This window comes from Amia ocellicauda, chromosome 18, assembly GCF_036373705.1.
Source record: "Amia ocellicauda isolate fAmiCal2 chromosome 18, fAmiCal2.hap1, whole genome shotgun sequence".
Lineage (NCBI taxonomy): Eukaryota > Metazoa > Chordata > Actinopteri > Amiiformes > Amiidae > Amia > Amia ocellicauda.
This window is the reverse complement of record NC_089867.1, coordinates 8,661,533-8,680,969: the sequence shown is the minus strand read 5'-3', so window position 1 is coordinate 8,680,969 and position 19,437 is coordinate 8,661,533. Positions and strand designations below refer to the sequence as shown.

General features: G+C 38.3%; 1 protein-coding gene across 1 annotated transcript in view; it reads left to right on the top strand.

Annotated features, from left to right (window-relative positions):
- Positions 1-19,437, top strand: part of med10 (mediator complex subunit 10) — a 73,872-nt gene extending 54,435 nt beyond the window's left edge. The window contains exon 4 of the mRNA XM_066690981.1: positions 17,740-19,437. Coding sequence (XP_066547078.1) covers positions 17,740-17,805 — 66 coding nt within the window. The 3' untranslated portion in view covers positions 17,806-19,437. The remainder of the gene's footprint in view (positions 1-17,739) is intronic.

The window sequence follows — 19,437 nt, the reverse complement described above, 5'->3', positions numbered from 1 at the left end:
GTTGACTCTGCACTACTCTTATATATTGCACTTCAGTGGTTTATGTTAACATTGCTCTGTGAAATTCATGAATGAATTGTGAAAACCTACAGCTGGAGATACTTACATTTCCTTCAGAGTTAGAGGATATTTCATAATTATCATCTGCAGCTTCTGTGTTGATTAGTTCACCTAATTACTTTACTTACTTTACATAATGATTCTTTACATCTGCTTCAGTGGAATGATCTCAGCCGCTGCTTCAAACTTCTGACTGCCAACCCGGTCAGATTACATTTCAAAATATTTTACGATCGATTCGCGTCTGTGCTCTCTGAAGGGTATTATAGTAACAAATCAATTTTATATTTATGCATGTTGTCGTTTAGTCACTTATTGTTCAAACAGTAAACAAAACTGACTGAGTTTGCAAAATGTAAATCCTCTGATGGCCCAATAGATAATATAATATTTCACTCATACAGTATATTTTTGCAAATGTGCCTTATAAGTACCACTCCATGGGATGCATTTTTGTTTAACAATTTACAAACAGCAAATTAACACCAAGGACAACAAACATAATTCCAATGGTAAATTGTCTGTATCACCATATTGCAGCTTCTTGGCTCCAGGTAATATAAAGCAAAATTGGCCACCTGGTATTGCATAAACACAGAGAGAGGATTAAACCATTTAAATGATCTGTCAAGGTTAAAAGTGTTGAAAGACTAAACAATCAGATTAGATATGCTGATTAAATAGCTCCCCAACCCAGAAAGATGGGGCAATATTGAAAATATTTACTAATCACTGTTTTCTAACCCTTTCCTCTTTCTTAAGTAATCTAGGTTCTGTTCTGAACTATGACTGTTGTGTATATAAATTAATTGTATTTTCTAAACCAATCATTACAGTAATACAATGTATTATTTTCTTGTTTAATAATTATTAGAATTATTATCAAAAACCATTGTAGACCAATATAAATCTATTGGTTTTCCATTGGAGAAAGTTAGTACATTTTATTGTAATAGTACAAAAAGAAAGTTTAATCTGTGATTGTTAACTCTAATGCACCCTGGGTAATTATTGTGGGGCCCCTAATTTCATACTGAAGAGCCAAAGGGCCCTTTGTTTACCAGCATGCAGCTTTGGGAGCCAAAGACAAACAGTACTGTATTCTCTATATAACTTCAAGACTCAGTAAAGAGCTTTTCTTTTAGGCCTGCTATTAATGGAAATATTCTAAGCAGTAATCTTGGAGAAAGGTCAACACTGCAGAAGAGTGAGACTAAGCTTCCGATGGTGACATAATTCTCTGCTTAATTATTCTGCGTTGCGCTGTTGTATTAGTGCAATTGCCACAGGGGTCTAATTTAAAGTTTTAGACTCTCATGAATACATATCATAACAATAATCATCATCACCAGTTGCCATGACTTCCAATAAGATTGACATCGTAGTCAAATTTCTGATTTCAAATGATGTCTTTCATTAACACTATGCTCATTTCCAGAAGGTGTTCATGTGTGTTCAAATCATAATACAGCATAAGGCAAGCAACGCCAGGGACTGACAGTCAAGGCAATGTGTAAGATGGCCTGGAGTTTTGGAAAATATAAATAGAGCGACACCGTTACAGAAAAGGCTTCTCAAAAAGGTGTTGCTCCTATCTCGGAAGCCTGCCGCTTGCTAGCTTGATTTCAAGAGCTTACAGAACACAACTGTTCGTGGAGAGACCTACTTTCACCACCTTAATACGTCAAGACAGCCACAAAGACACAGCCACGCAGAACAGGTGTCTGACATACATCGAGGATGAAGTGCAAGTGCATTTCAGACTCATCCTCTGGTGATTTTTCTCCCCCCTCCCATCCTCCTCCATCGCTAGGCTGTAATATTGTCATGTGACTGAGGTCCATTGAAAGGGCAAACAAGAATACCTTCTTAATGCATCTAATTTATTGAAGTGATATCATATTCGACTGCACAGAAGGCAACAGAATGAGGATCATCTTGACATGGTTGATATTTATAATACTATAGGCAGAAGTTTATCATTAAGCATTATTATACCACTTAAAATATTTGTTTTTGCTCAGCTAATTTCACAATTGCAGGCCATGAATGTCTTGTATCTTGTTTACATGCTTTCATATAATATTAATAGTGGGAGAAATGTGCATTATCCACATTCATATTGTGCATATTGACATCTACATAAGGAAACACTGTAGTGCATTTATGTGTATGATTTATACACAACGCAGGATTCCAGCAACTGAGAATTCAACTCTTTTCTGGGGCGATTGTTTAATTAAAGTGATTCATAGCCCTTTAGCACGCACGGCATTAGACATATCAGTCATTTGGAGTAAGATGATGCCAACAGATGTGATTGTTCTGTAAACATAATCATTTATCAGTGTCAACGTGATGGGCTCACTTTAGATTTGAGAAACTTCCTGATGATTACAAAGTAGGGTTCCACAATATGTTTCCACTTAATGCAGGCCATTACACGCTAACGGATGAATCCGCAATGACTTTGATATGACTTTGACGGGTAATCAAAACATGAACATTTGCATCGATAAATAAGGCCGATTAAATCTTGTAGTCTGCCTTTAATGACTGCATTAATGTGAAGGTAAATCTTGCACCGAACACAGGCCTGCTACATATAGAGATGTATAAATGGCCATTCCAAGTATTCTCATTTGCTTTGAAGACAATCTAGAGCATGTGATCTAATTACTCAATGAAGAATTATGGATCAGACTGTCAGTCTCAGAATAAACATGCTAATCTCATTACAGCTGTATTGCTGGTGCACCATGCACTGGCAAATACCTCTTGACCTTGTCTGTGTTTTAGTTGGGGTAAAAGTGTGGAGTTGTTTCCAAAACACAGATGAGTTTTCATGGAACTGATTTGTGTTTAGCTTTTCTTTTCCACTTCCATTTTAGGAATATTAAGAACAAGGAAGACGAATCTAGTGAGGAATGAAATTAATTAATTAATTGAGAAGATATGATACCTTAACCTTACCTTTCTTTTATCTATTTATATACATAGTTGTCATGTGAAATTCTTCACACCCTCCCCTGTTATTCAGTGAATTATGTAGTTCCATATAACAACAATATTTAATCATATATAATTCAAATATATAACAATTTAAATATAACAACACTCAACAAATTATATATTTCCAGAGTTTGCCGAAGACTGATTCTAGTTAATTGATCTGTTCAATTACTGCAATGTTTGCCATTTTCTCTAGGCTCAATCAGTCTTCAACAAAATCAGAAAATATATAATAGATAGATAGATATTCACGTAAATCCATACAGCTAAATTCTTGTGGAAGGTTCAAAAGCTCAAAGGTCATTGTTTTGTGTTACATCACAAACTTGCTGTAGATGATAAACATGCTCTCCTTCACCCTGTCCAGCTATTATGTAACCATAGTGTACATGAGCCTGTGCACAAAATAACCTCAGTCTTTACACTATGACTGCATACCTTCTATTCCCTATCCTTACTTATGACTAATACAACATCAGATGATTATCTTTACATGAAATGATCACCAGACATCAATAAGAAAGTATTACTGCTACTGATAATAGTACTAGTTTCAAAAATAGTTTCACACCCAATAATTATTTATGATTGGTCTATTGAACTGCAGATTTTAAAGAAGAAAAAACATTCTAAAGTAGGCTTAGTCAGACAAGCATCTTCCTCTATGTAAATAAATTATTAAGAATAAGGCATTATGTTTACTCCCAGCTATGACTGTATGACACATTGGTAATTATAATTTAACTTCACTGACAAAAGGAAATGCATCAAAGATGTATTGCCATGCAAGGAGAAGATAGTTAAATAAACAATGAAACAAACTATAAAACTAGTGTATTTATTTGGTCTATCATGGATAAATTACATTCATTTTTTTTCCGATTGTAAGTGTCTTTAAAAAAGTACTTTGTAATACATGATTTTTGCCTGCATTGTTTTACTTGGAGAAGGCCATTAGTACCTTCTCATAATTGGCACCATCTGAAAGTACAGCACAGCAGTTTATTTTCATTTAAACATGTATTTGCAGCCCTGCCCGGAAGCTCTGAAACTGATCTTAATATGCTTCAATTCATATTCCTGTAAAGATTCCCCATCTGACTGCAAGCTGCCATATGCAGCTCCTTACAGGAAACACTGCAGCTCCAGCTGTTGCAAACCAGTCGAGATAAACCAGAGTCCCACAGTGCTGCCACATTTTCCGCAACAGCAACACCCTGCCATATGAAAGGAATTTTAACTCTATTATAAAATTCCCTTTCCGGTAATGTTCAATGCCAAAGTCCAGAACCATAAATAAACGACCCCGAAGAAAATAAATATATTATCTGTGACAAAGTAATATAATGTCTTCAGGTGTACTTTAATACAAAAAAATGATGGTACTGTGATTTAAACACAATATTTTCAACAGCTATAAGATGCACATTTACGTTTATGACATTTTTGTGTTTAAAAAACATACTAAAACAAAAACAAAAAAGCCAGAGACTTCATATTCCCTTTATCCCACCTGGCATGCGTCTGACACTACCCCGGGGGCACTGCAGGTCTGGCTGATCTCAGCTCTGCCAACATGAAGGTGTTTCAGTAAAATGTTATTATATAGCAAGTTATAAATATAAATAGATATATCTTTTTCTTTTTTTTTTTTTAAATACTACACATACATTTCATGCAGTCCTTAGCTCTGACAAGAACGCATCTCACACCGGCAATCCACTTCCCCAGTGATGAAAGGGGTCAGTTCTTACAATTCATCGTTCAGATTTTTAGAACCCACTTTTGAAAACCCATTTTAAACCCAGCTTTTGGTGAACTACCCGAAAACGGCGATCCCCCAAAATCAGCCGACGTGGGAGAGAACGACCGCCACTGAATCTCCCCCCTTCAGAAGCCAGAACCTGCCTGGGACTGGATCTGGATTCTCATGGAGGGGCCAGGGGCCACAGGGACTAGGGGCTCTAACTGCGAGTCTTCTGGGTTGGAAGCTAAGTTTAGCCCGGCGCCTCTTTCCCCGTGTCAAGCTCGCCTTCATCGGCCTCTAATTGGCGCACCCGCCAGACAGCAGCGCAGGCGGCCCCGTGCCTCTGACGTCTCACCGTGGGCGTGTCTGTGCAGAGGCAGACGGCGGTGACGTCATGCGTGCAGGTGTGACGCAATCGGGGCAGTGAGGGGCTCGCACTGATGACGTCAGCAGCACTTTCCACCCGTGAGATAAACACAGTGGGCAGTTTCTTAATATATAACATTATCATTCAAACCCTTAGCATGGTTGCTTCATGGCCAAGGCCACTGATCTCCGCTTAGTTTGCGTGTGAAGGTAACAGTGATGGCATTTTGAGTGTTGTATCGGGTGGGCTCTTTTAGTTGTTATTTTGCCCTTCAGTTTGCTTTATAAATATAAACTTTAAACCGAAGTTTTCCAACGTTTTTGGGTTATATGGCAATGCTGGTTAAAGGGGTTTGAAGTCACGGGTGGGTGTCAATAATATTATTACTACACCAGTGAGTGCTACACAGTGATGTAAACAGAGCTGCCGAAAAAAGACCAGAGCTGTCCTTCTGGTCCTCACTAAGGTGCCACCATAGGGATTTTGTAAAAAGACCCCATAGTCCCTGATGTCATTTCATGTAAGATAAGCTGTTAATTGAATTTAATCTCACATCTGCTGCCTTATGAAATCGGAAGCCCTTGGGTCTCTGACTTGTCTGGGATGCATGCGATAGTCTGGTCATAATGGGAATTTGAATTCCAGTCCGTGTAGATTATATACATTATATCAAATAGAAATTTGACACTGAAATCTATATCAACATCTATACAAATGTATTTCTCTTTGCTGAAAATGTGCAACTGCATGCATATGACTAGATCCTTTTAACTAGATTATAAACATTGCTTTTACAGAAGTAAGCTTTTGCATGTAATGTATAGGTAAATGCTTGTTTATTTCCCATCAATCCTCTCCAAACTAAACATTTACCGACATATTATAACATTCCTGCATTTAGTCCACCAAGGATTGTCATTGCTACATGCAGGAAAAAAAGCTTATTGAAAGCTCTTGGCAGCTTTGGGAAATACTTGTATGATTGCATGTGTTGTCAACAGCCTGTGTAGCTGATAAATAAGTAATGGCGAGAACCCTGCAATTGCTTGGAGCTTGACAGTGCTTTTTCTATGTCTTGACAAGGTTATCTGCTTGAACTTGTCCAATGTTAAACTCCTCACATCTGCCCACTAATGAATTCTGTTCAAGTCAAGGTCCAGGAGTTCTTGTTTCATTACATAATTTCTCTTTTTAGTCTATAACGTCATTCTTATCATACTAATGCATAATTAAAAAAATAATAATAATTAAAAAAAAAGAAAAAAATCTCTTCCTTTGCTTAGATTGTCTTGGACTATTGCCAGTCTCCACATGAAAGAAGAAAATGTGAATAAGATCTATAGTTAAAAGTGTATAAATTAAAGAAAGAAAGCAATGTTACAGTGATGTGTAATTGGTAATATGTGCATTATGCTCTTAATTAAGAAAGTGGGTAAGTTTATTAAGTAATCTGAAGATTGTGCAGCCAACTTCTTATTATGCCCCCTTTAAAAATGATGCTGTTAGTTATATAATTTCCCTTTGGAGTCATCTCCTCATGTGAATGAGTTGGTATTTAAAAGGCAATTCCTGATTATTAATTTTCATTTGAAATCAGGCATTAGACACCAGTCAGAGCGTCATAGTAGTGTGCAGAAGGAGCTGCAAAACAAGATCTTTATTATTAATATAAAAATGTCTGCTAGTGTGTAGTTTTGATGTAGTGCTCTACTTCACTGTTTATTTATGCTTTGAGCAGTTGAACACTGGGGGAATGATTAATGGAAGAAGTCAGTGAAGTGCAGAGCAAATCTACAAAAATGAAAAAATACAGAAAAACAGCTCTGGGTAACTCTTTGAAATAACTGTTGTTTACAATTATACTATCTGCAGTTGTTAGAATGTAAAGCAATAATATTCTGTCATGGTTTTCTAGCTGAAATTAAAATCGTTCGCTTTCTGTAGCAAGTGATATCATATGGCAAAATGGCAACTACAGTTATAACCATGGACTTATATAAAGAATGTATATTTGGTTGTGAGGTTAAAATGCAATTTACCTTCTTTCGGTATAGATAGGTACAAACCAAAATGGATTTTGTACCATATTTTTAGTGCATGAAATTGGATTCCAGCTGGGCTTTGGATAAATTATAAATTGAGTTTCACCCAATTGAATTGAGTTCCAACTTTCACAGTTAACTGTGCAGCAAAACAGTGCGATTGATCCCACCGACTTTGCATGTACTAATGACCTTTTCATATTATTACACATTTTCATGCCTAGTTGATCAAATTCAGCAGTGCCAAAGCCATGTAGGGCATTAGAAAATATGTTTAAAAACACCCTTCTACTCCACCGTTGACCTTGTCTAATTATTGGGGTCTCCTTGGGTTTAAAATAAACTGTTCTTTTCAAAGAGAACAATAAAGTTGTCCCTGGTTTACTTCTTCCTTGAAAATCTATAAACACAATATGCGTTGAAATATACAAGATAAATGGTAGTTTATGATTAATTTATTGCAGATTCCCACCCGATCGTATCATATTCTCTATCGGTTATAGTGGGTCCTTCAGGCTATGACCAAATCATTTTAGAAATTCTCTTTATTACAATATAAAATTAAGGGTTCTTTCCATTCCTTGGATAACCTTAGGGTTCAAGGATGTTTTTTTTTCCCCAAAGCATTCGTGTGGTTGAACAGGATCATGAGGATCTTGATTATTATGTCAATATGTCATGATCTCGATACTTCAATTCCGTTATCTCATGTTAATAAGATCATATATTTTGAGGTAAATTATGTTGTGGTCATGGCGTAACAAAAACTATTTTTATTTGGTCATGACTAGGGCTGTTGCAAGGGGGTAGGCATCCTAGGCAATTGCCTGGGGCCCCAGGCTGAGGGACCCCCCCCCCCAGCTCTCACGGGAGAAAACTCCACCACCCCCCATGCAGGGGGGGCCCCCGGTTACCCTAGAATCACCTCTGCCTGGGGCCCCCACATACCCTAGAATCACCTCTGGTCATGACCTGAACAAGCCACTATAATCAATACATCTGTCTGGTAATGCCGTTCGTCTGCATTAACACATTCATTTGGCCACTAACAACTTCTCCAAGGGTGCATGACATTCCTGCAGGCCCAAAACATCTTGACAAACCAAACTCGTACTCAATTCAAAGACACAGTACAGACCAAAACTAAACCACGCTACAATTACAGTGTAAAAATAACTTTCTTAGCACATTCTCCTACTTCTGCATTCTGCAAATCTCATTAACAAAAATCCTAGGAGGGAACATAGGAGTCTGCTGCATTCCTTTAATATTTAAAGTCCTACACCTTGCATAACAAGGAGACTCGCATATGGTTGGTTAACATTTTGACCTCAAAGTATAATTCAGTCTTATAAAGGAAGAGCAGATTAAAAAATATATAGTTTTCTTTTGTTTGATAACATCTAGATTGATGATACAGGCAGCTTTAAAAACTTCATTTGAAAGCTTAAGTCATCGCATTTGGTCAGCTGTAATTATGAAGACTTTTTTTTTAAATTAAATAAAGCCTTTAGTATGTAAAGCATAACATAGCCTGACTATGAACAAATGGAAAACCAGAAGGCGGCTCAACATGTTTATGTAATCCATTTTCTATAATGACTAATACATTATTGATCAGGTGTCAGATGCTGTAAGATGGATCAGGGAATGGCCTACACTTTCCTTATGGCCCTGCCTCCGATTTCTATGAGTGTGTTAGCTAGCAATATGGATCTCTGGAGACTTGTCAGGTGAATGCTTTTCAGTCTATTACAATTGATTTTTGACTCAGAAATACAATATTACCTGTGTATTGGGAGAACCAGTTATAGAATTTGGACAAAAAATATGAATCCGATTAAATTAAGCTATTTTAATTTAATATGATTAATCTGCAACCAACTAGATAAGAAATACATACACTCACCTAAAGGATTATTAGGAACACCTGTTCAATTTCTCATTAATGCAATTTTCTAACCAACCAATCACATGGCAGTTGCTTCAATGCATTTAGGGGTGTGGTCCTGGTCAAGACAATCTCCTGAACTCCAAACTGAATGTCTGAATGGGAAAGAAAGGTGATTTAAGCAATTTTGAGCGTGGCATGGTTGTTGGTGCCAGACGGGCCGGTCTGAGTATTTCACAATCTGCTCAGTTACTGGGATTTTCACGCACAACCAATTCTAGGGTTTACAAAGAATGGTGTGAAAAGGGAAAAACATCCAGTATGCGGCAGTCCTGTGGGCGAAAATGCCTTGTTGATGCTAGAGGTCAGAGGAGAATGGGCCGACTCATTCAAGCTGATAGAAGAGCAACTTTGACTGAAATAACCACTCGTTACAACCGAGGTATGCAGCAAAGCATTTGTGAAGCCACAACACGTACAACCTTGAGGCGGATGGGCTACAACAGCAGAAGACCCCATCGGGTACCACTCATCTCCACTACAAATAGGAAAAAGAGGCTACAATTTGCACAAGCTCACCAAAATTGGACAGTTGAAGACTGGAAAAATGTTGCCTGGTCTGATGAGTCTCGATTTCTGTTGAGACATTCAGATGGTAGAGTCAGAATTTGGCGTAAACAGAATGAGAACATGGATCCATCATGCCTTGTTACCACTGTGCAGGCTGGTGGTGGTGGTGTAATGGTGTGGGGGATGTTTTCTTGGCACACTTTAGGCCCCTTAGTGCCAATTGGGCATCGTTTAAATGCCACGGCCTACCTGAGCATTGTTTCTGACCATGTCCATCCTCTGATGGCTACTTCCAGCAGGATAATGCACCATGTCACAAAGGTCGAATCATTTCAAATTGGTTTCTTGAACATGACAATGAGTTCACTGTACTAAACTGGCCCCCACAGTCACCAGATCTCAACCCAATAGAGCATCTTTGGGATGTGGTGGAACGGGAGCTTCGTGCCCTGGATGTGCATCCCACAAATGTCCATCAACTGCAAGATGCTATCCTATCAATATGGGCCAACATTTCTAAAGAATGCTTTCAGCACCTTGTTGAATCAATGCCACGTAGAATTAAGGCAGTTCTGAAGGCGAAAGGGGGTCAAACACAGTATTAGTATGGTGTTCCTAATAATCCTTTAGGTGAGTGTAGATTGACAGATAGATTTCAATTTTCAAAACCCTTTTATTTCGGTACTTTTCAAAGACATTGACATTGTTTCTGAACTATTGCAAAATCCACACGTAGTGCCCGGTTGAAATACTGACAGAAAGGATTCAGGGGCCATACAGTGTGCTACACTCTCTGTTGTAAATCTCCAAAACGATTCTGCAGTGCTGGTTTATACAGAGACCTCCAGACTGGAATTATGGCCTCATCTACCTATAATTTTCCAGAGAGCCAGGAATATATTTGAGAGTATAATCAGTTTGGGTCTTAACAAACAAGAGGAACAAAGTTTTTTTTTTTCAGATGGTGTGTAGGAAAAAAAACAGCGTCCATGAAAATAAATCCTTCAGATCAGAAAGCCCCTTCCCTGACAAAGTTGCATTATAAACACACCAGTCCACCTGACTGTCCTCGACAAACCGACTCGGGGCTTTTCAACGCTCCTTTATCTAGGTGCAAAAGGTGAGACACTTTTAATACCCTGCCAGCAATTACAATCTTATTAAAACTGTCAGAGTCAAGCACATGACAGGTTAATGTGTCATTTTAAATCAAAGGCTCCTGTAAGATCCAGCAGAGCCCCAAACTGGTCACATCCCACTGAACCCTAAAGCATCTCCTTAGAAAACACTGCCAACCCGGCCTGATTGAGGTTATGGAAATCAATTAAAAACAACTGCTCTTCAAAACCAAGACCAACTTTTTCATAGAAGGAAAAAGACTCTGAGGTAAAGAGCAACCTCAGCCACTTTACTGCCCACCTCCATGCATCCTGGCACTAGTTTTTCTCCCTGGTCTTGTAGGCTTAGCAGCAAGGAATTTGAATACACAGGCAGGTATATAGCGATCCTCTCTAAACCTGCCCCACACTGTGTCACAGCTGAGCGCTGGGATGGGAAGGGCACATCAAGTCAGACATCAGTCAGGCCGATCCTGGAGAAGAAACGTTGGATGCGTTTCCTCATGGATTTCTTTTTCCAAGTCTCTGGTGTTACAGCACCTGAAATACAGAAGTCACATTTCCTCCTTGTTTTCCGCTTCCAGTTTGCCACTTTTTTAAAGACTAAGCAGTTTATCATGAAATAAAAACACATCTTGTTGAGGAACTATTACATTTATGGGCTCTGTATGAAATAAGTTACTTGTATTAATCCACTTCCCCTCAGCCCCCTCCCCAATATTAACCACAACAATGCTCTCAGGCTTTTCCATAAATCTACCCCCCACCCTCAGCTATACCACTTTTTTCTGTTTAGATCTTACCTATAGGCAGGGCCGCACACTTGCTCTTGTCAGTTCTGTCTGTTGATTTGACTGCCATCTCAAAGTCCTGTGAACGTGAAGCAAGAACACCACGTTACGAACAACAGACAGAAGATTTTCATAACGCATAAGAACACAAGATTCCCGTTTGGGCAAGAATCAATTATGGGTGGATCATTTTACAATGGATTTTGTATTGTATCCCATTTAAACTCTATCCTCTCGAGAGGACGGTGTGCGCGCACGGCTCATGAACGTACGCACCACATTGGCCGTCTCCTCCAGCCCGGTGACTCGGTCTCCTCCTCCAGCGTCTCTGCTGCTCCAGTGCTGGATGGCTGGGGGAAGATGCTACACTGTTCCTCCAGGTCAATCTGCTGCTTAAGAAGGAATGTGTGGCTTACTTCCATCACCAATCTGGAAGGCAGGACACATTGGACAGGAGTCATTCTCCTCCTGTCCCTCTGTGTCCTCCTCCAGTGTCTCTGCTTCTCCGGTGCTGGGTACCAATGTGTAGAGCAAGACGCCCTTGACAGAAGAGGAGGACGCTGAGCTGGAGTTGGTCTCCTTCTCTCGCTCTGTGTCCTTCTCCTGTCCCTTCCCACATGGCGGACCGGAGCCTTGATCAGATTGGAGGAGTTGACGGTATCAACAATGAAAGGAGGCAGCATAATATAGACCCTGCTACTGACACCCTTCGTGGCTGTGGGTGCAGCCAGAGACACCCCAGAGGAGGAGGTGGAGCAGGCTGTGGGGGTTTCGGCTCCAGTCCGTCCTATGGAGGAGGAGGAGGAGGAGCACTTCTGTCAAACCCTGTCCCCAGACAAAGATCTCCCACTGTGCTGAGAGGGAGAGTCCAGCCCTGGATCAGCTCCCGTCATGGCAGAGAACTTTGTGTTTTCCTACTCAGGAGGAAAGGTAAATTATTTTGTTAATCAAATACATTTATTTTACAATTCTCAAACCACAGTCAACACAGTGTTTTCACGTGACGTCACTAATCCGGAAGTCGGCCATATTGGAGATATTGATTTTGCACACACATCAATACATACGAACATTTTCTACCTGTAGCCCAGGCGTTTAAATCATGGTCAGCTATTGTCAAGTGATGGGTTGTCCCAACAGATCAGATCGTGACAACTTCAGCAAAATGTATTATGTTTTCCCTTCATGTCAGAACTGCATTTTTATAAATACAAGTCTTGAAATGGATTTGTATACAGGTACAAAAGTAACATTCTCAACATGTAAGTCAATCTATAACTCAGTAAAAATGTATTTTTATACTTTGTTAAATTGGCTTTTCTTTTTTACAATTTAATTAACATAACTGCTAATCTGTATACAGAATGCTGTTGATAAGGATTATAGTAATCATACATGTTGGGTACATGTATTTTATTAAGAGTGTTTTTCCTCAAAAATATTTGTATTTGCATTACTATACCACTAAAATTAGTTCAAATACTGAGTTTCTTCAGTGACATCTAAGGTTCTGTATACATCACGCTTACTTTGTTTACTCTCCGTATGCCTCCAACATGGCCGCACACCGGGTCACTAGGTAAATTGTGATGCACGTTCAAACACAGTATTGGAAATATGGACAGACCTGCACACAATTGTATTAAATATATCTATGTAAATTACTTTAAAAATATATGAAAGAGAAAATTGACAAATTAAATTATAAATGTTACTCACATTCTCTTCCTCTCTTCTCTTCACTTTATTCTCTTCCTCATTTTTTCCTTCATTTTGTTGGACACAGATACAATCATATGCTTCCACTTTTAATGTTTCTAACAAATGAACCTGGCTCCCATAACTTCAGGTTGGCAGCATTGTGATATCAAACAGATGCATCTCTGTGTGATTGCATACATGTGTGAGTGTATTGACAGGTCTGAGCAAGGAACTGTGGGATAATCCCACCCTTATACTACTACTACTAATAATAAATCTAATAACTAAAGCATGTCTAAATTTCAGACATTTGCTTTAGTTACTAATTGTATTATTATTAGGGTGGGATTAGCCCACTGTCCCTTACAGACCTTATGCAGTCTGTAAAACTAAATATTTAAGATTTAAATTGCATCTGTTATATTAACTATTACTGCAAATTGTGTGGTTTGTACTATAACACCTCCTGTGCATTCCCTATCAACCTAATGCTTATCCTCTCTGCATTTGTTGTTACAGGGTGATTTCCCAACAAGGTCTTACACTTACACTACAATATATATAGAATGAAGATCCCAAATGTCCTACCTAACCTCAGCCAAGAAAGTGCTGTATCAACAAACATTTATTATTTAACTGATCATAATTGATCGTATCATGTAAATAGCTCCTGAGATTACAGCTCCCACAGCTCTTTAACATGCAAATACAAGCCCAATAAGTAAAAGACAGAATGAGGTACAGACATCGAAAAGTGTCACTCACGAGCACAAAATCCCATAAAATAACAATCACGACCAAAACAATGTCATACAGGACTCGAAAGGTTGTCGTTGTGGACACACTGCAGAAAATGAAGTTTTAAATGAATCACGTTATAGTGGGTGCTAATGGATATGCATTGTAAATAAAGACCATTTAAAGTGCCCATCAACTTCATATTTTGTTATGTGTAACTGTGGAAATCCTTATAATTACAAGAATGCCTCTCATAGGTCTTATGGAGGACCAGAAACATGTATTATTACCCAACTGAGAACTGTATGTATCATATATACAAGAGAGGCATGAAGCCCTCCTACTTTTGAGGTGAACCGATTATGAAACAGTAGCCTGAGGAAGTGTATGAACTGCATTCCCTGAACTGTGACCTTGTGTACTTAGACTTCAGCAATAGAAACATCGATGCATTGCGCTGTTGTCTTTGAAAGGCAGAATACACTAATTGAAAGGATAGTCAACATTTGCTGTGTCTGCTTTTGTTGTTGTTCTTTCTGCACCGGCAATACTAACTTTAATATCAAAACCCTGCCGTGTATCTCAGTAGGCGTTGGTTTCTGAAGATGCCGCAGTAACAAAACAACTTCACCAGTGTTGCCAAGGCAACCCACAGGACAGCCTGATCCAACAGACCAGGAGCCTGTAGATTCATTTCTGTATTTGTAGCCGAAAATGTTCTTACAGATATAGGAGATCGAGATTTTGGAAATGTGTCTGCATGTCTGCTTCCATTTCAGGGGAGACACACCTGGTTACTTCATGTATAGTTTCAATATGTTTCAGGCCGGCCCTTTGAATGTTTGACAATGTAAATGAATCCCATTTGTAGGTGTTTTGCAACTCCAATAAGGCAACTGTATTTTACTGCCCCAATGCTTAAGTGGAGTTTCTAAAAAGGTCGAAAGATAGTTGTGTGCGCTGTGAACTCTGAATGAGTCAGAAGAACACGTATTCTCCAACATCTTATTCAGCATCCATCAGCATCAGTATATGTCATTTCTTATACTTTATCAAATTTCGCACAAGGCCATCGGTGAGTCATTTCTTTTCTTTAAACAGAACAGCCTCAGATAGCATGTGAGCTCTGAGAAGAATAGGCTTTAACGTGGCAAAGCTGATATCCAAACATTTACAAAATGAAACAAAAACAACTCAACTAATCAGCAGGAAAAAAGTCAGCTGTTGCAATTATGCAGGGTCTGTATTATCCTCACAACTTGACATGAGCACATTCATCAATTGCACACAAATCTACAGGTTGCCACCGTGAATTTGACTTAACTTGGGTTATGGATTATTTAAATGTGAACAGATTGGAAATATGTTGACATGGCACATATAAATCACACACAGGATTTTTTTTTTTTTTTTCCTGCAGCAAATAGCGTTATTATCTGCTTGTATACATGATTCATACTGAAGGCTTGAGTGTTGTAGTTCACATGATTAACAAGGCTGTTAGAACAGGTCACAGCCAATAGAATGCCAAATAAATAAAAATATCTCCTCAGTTAAAGTATGCATTGAAGTAGCAGGCCAAACCACACTTATCTATGTTCAGAGGCTCTCATGAGTAGTCAAAATATTTTTTTTCTCTGGAAATATAGATTCAAAAGCACAGCCCAAGTTTACTCCTGTAAACATGACTTATATGCCTTTGGGAATATGCACAAGTATATATTATTTGGTCACACTTTTTTGCAGTGTTTTTATTTATTACTGGTTAACAGCAACATATTTTAAACATATGAATAGCTTGTTATTCCCAAGCCTAACCATAAAAACTAAAGCTGGAACTAAATAACTAACTGCCTGTTAATTTAATAGCCAAACAAATATGTGGAGTATTGTATAACAATGTGTTTACTCAACTGTGGGTACTAAATGGGAAAAAAACTGCTTAATTTGTGCATGGTAGTAAAATTAACACTGTAATCTTAAAATCATTATTGTTTTTAATGACTAAAGATCTTGAAAGGTGATTACAGTGTAGAATAATAAAGGTATTTCTCGTATTTGTGTGTAAGCTGTAATCAATATTTGAGTAAAGTGCATGCAATTGTGTACAATAAGTACTGCACTAAGTGCCAATTGTCATCGATTTTTCAAAAATCACTTTCACTTTCCACAGTAAGGTAGCCATGGTGATATCTTTAAATAAATTACCAGTCTGGAGCCCTGTGGAAGATTGAAGATGATATTAAAATTCAGGCCTTGATGGCACATCCCCATATGCTTTCAATTACTGTACAATTCCAATCCATAGCCTCGTCCTTAGATCATGGTTTTCATCCCATGGACTATGCCCCTACTGCACAGCCTCTAATGACTACATATCAATCATAAACAACCCAGGCACTACACACTGAAGGTCAGATACTGCTTCAAAACTCACTGGTGAAGAACAGGTTATGTATGGATTTATGCTTATTTATTCTTCCATTTCTCACCTGGTGGGGAGGCCAGGGTGTGTAAACTGAAACCATAATAGGTTTAACTCCAAAAACCTAAGAAACTGCTGTCTATCATATTCGGAGAAAGACTGACATATACAGCCCAACCTGAAAAATGGCACCCATGGTTTAAAATGACACAAAACACCTCACACATGACTGTAACGGTCTGTAATACACATATAACCATTTGGAAAATTGATGCCACAATAAACGCTGCTCAACTGTGACTGGCCTTTATTGGAGACCTCAAAAGTACAGTGCGTAACAGCCACAAACCATATGTGACACTTGGTCGAGGCAGTTCCAGGGCATACAGCGCAGTCTGGTTGACTGAATGAATGAATGAAGGCCCGGGGTATTCAATTGCACTTTTGTTCGAGAAGAGCTGCTGGTTACTGCGGTGGTAAGTGCTGGGAAGTCTTTGCTCTAGTCCCGTGAGTATTGTGTGGTAAAGAAACCAGATATCGAAGGACCTGAACAACTACCCAATCCCCAGTCAGGACACCACAGGAAAGACGGATAGAGATCGCCCAACTACCACATAATTCCTTATTCTGTCTGTCTAGGGTGAGGCTGACCCACTTGAGCGTGGAGAAACGTTTAGCTTCTCGTAGCCATCATACAGTTGAGAGATCTTTAAAAATCGTCAACAATCTGTCATTCAGCAGATATATATAGTTGTGTTCAAATTATAAAAAGACTAAGGAAGCACGACAGACAACAGCCTGTCCTCAGTGTGTATGACCCCAGCTTTCTCACACAGGCCGATTTAAATCACTAGCCTATTACCCAGAAAAAATGAACATCGCTGTAATTATACAATTCAAAATTGGAACAAGTACAATTCTATCTCAACTTCTGACACGAATGTTATGACAGAGTTATTAAATTAGACGTTTTCCTGTTGCTAGTCTACAGCCACAAGCACGTCTGCATTGAATCGCGTTGTTAGATTCAATCAAGAGCATAACATGATGGCTAACTAATCAAGTTCCATGGTGTACGCCAGTAATTTCATGCATGTCCCCAATTTTCTTTCTATTTATGTATGAAACAGCAGTTCAGATTTAATATATATATTAAAAAAAAAAGAAAATTGTTGTATTTGGTGTTGCAGTGTTTGGAAGGATCTACAGTGCAATTGCACAAAAATGCCATGCTGTCAGGAATTAAGCTGAGTGCGCTGTGTTCCTCTTCTCCCTAGACCCACAATTCTCATGGGGGCGATAGCAGCAGAAGCAGCAAAGAAAACGTATTCCCTGCGTGCTGAATTATTGATGGCACCCTGCCAGCCCAGCCAGCTCAAACACACTACAGCCTTCTCTGACAGATGATTCCCGGTCCACAGCCATCCTTTGAAAACAATATATATTTTTTATACTGCTCTGTACAGGTATTGCTAGTCATAAAATCACATACTATTTCCAAAATTATTCTCCCTCTTTCTCAGTATAGTATTATTATACTTGTATTCTATGAACTAAAGTAACATTCACCCCAATAAACTTTGTTCACACATACTAGTTTAATATAGTTGGACAAAATGAGAGGAATTAAAGTCAGCTAGATCAGGGGTGACAGTTGTATCAGCAAGTAAGACCGAACTCACTTCCATTGCTCGATTAATAAAGTCTAGGTATCCACTTAGTGCTTATTTTCTGAATACAAATACCAAAATGCTGCAGCAGTATTTAAGATAATGACAATGTTGCTGCTGGTTTTTAATTTAAGATGCTCTGGCAGTTTTCCAATGATGCAAAAGACAAATTGTACAGGTTTCCATTTGTTTTATGACTGACTTTCAGCTTTTTAAATGTACTTTAAATGGATCAGACAACACGGAGAAACAATAGTGTTGTTGCAGGTGTGCCCGAGTGAGGTCTTGTGTATCTTTCACTGATTTCATATAGGGGATTAGTCTGCAAGCATAAAATCTGCATGCTATGTAAAGACCACTTCATTCATATATCTACATACGCAGGTTTATGCATCATAATCACATTATTGATGCAATTCACTGAAGGCAAGACTTTTTAGGCAAGGTTTTTGGGTACAATAATTGACTACATTTAGTAGAAAACGAATAAAAGCCATTAAACGATTATGTCAATATTATGCTGAAATTATATATATTTCTATGGGAAGAAGTTTAATTCCAGATTTCCTAAATGTTTAGCAATGCCATGACTAACATCTAAGAACCAGGCAATATACAGTTTTTAACCTGGTTCTTCACTTGGAATATAAATATTACATTATGTATGCATTTATTATTGATTATGCAATCATTCTTACATTGTTTTTTATATCAAACATTATTCAAAGGTCCACCATTTTCTTACAAAGAAAGACATTATCCAAGTGTATTTTGCAACTCATTGGTTTTCATAGGATATATTTGAACAGACTAATATAAACAGCCACCTCTGAGGAAAACAACAAATTACAACAGATCTAATCTAATCTCAGTACAGAGTATCTCGTGTGTCGTCTTATTGCAATATTAGTGTCTGAGATCCAGAGGAGAGACCACATAATGACTTCAGAAGCAGACACTGTATAGTATTCACTTTGCGGTATTGCAGATCTAGTGGACAAATTCATATATTTGGTTGGGCCTCATTTCCTTTCCTATTCCCTGGGATGAATTGAAAAATGAGGGGAAACATAAATATTCATTTGAAATATAGAAACACTCAATTTCCCCTCAAGGTTCTTCCATCTTCTTGCGTATGTTTCTTAAATATGGCACCAGTAGTATCTAAAACCTAATACATACAGGGTTTGAAAACGTGCAACACTGAAAAACAGATTTGATTTATAGTTCTAATTTGTCATATTGTCTTGCTAGATTAATGTCTGTAGTGCATTCCTTTCCCAATGTTTAAATAAAGAGAAGAAT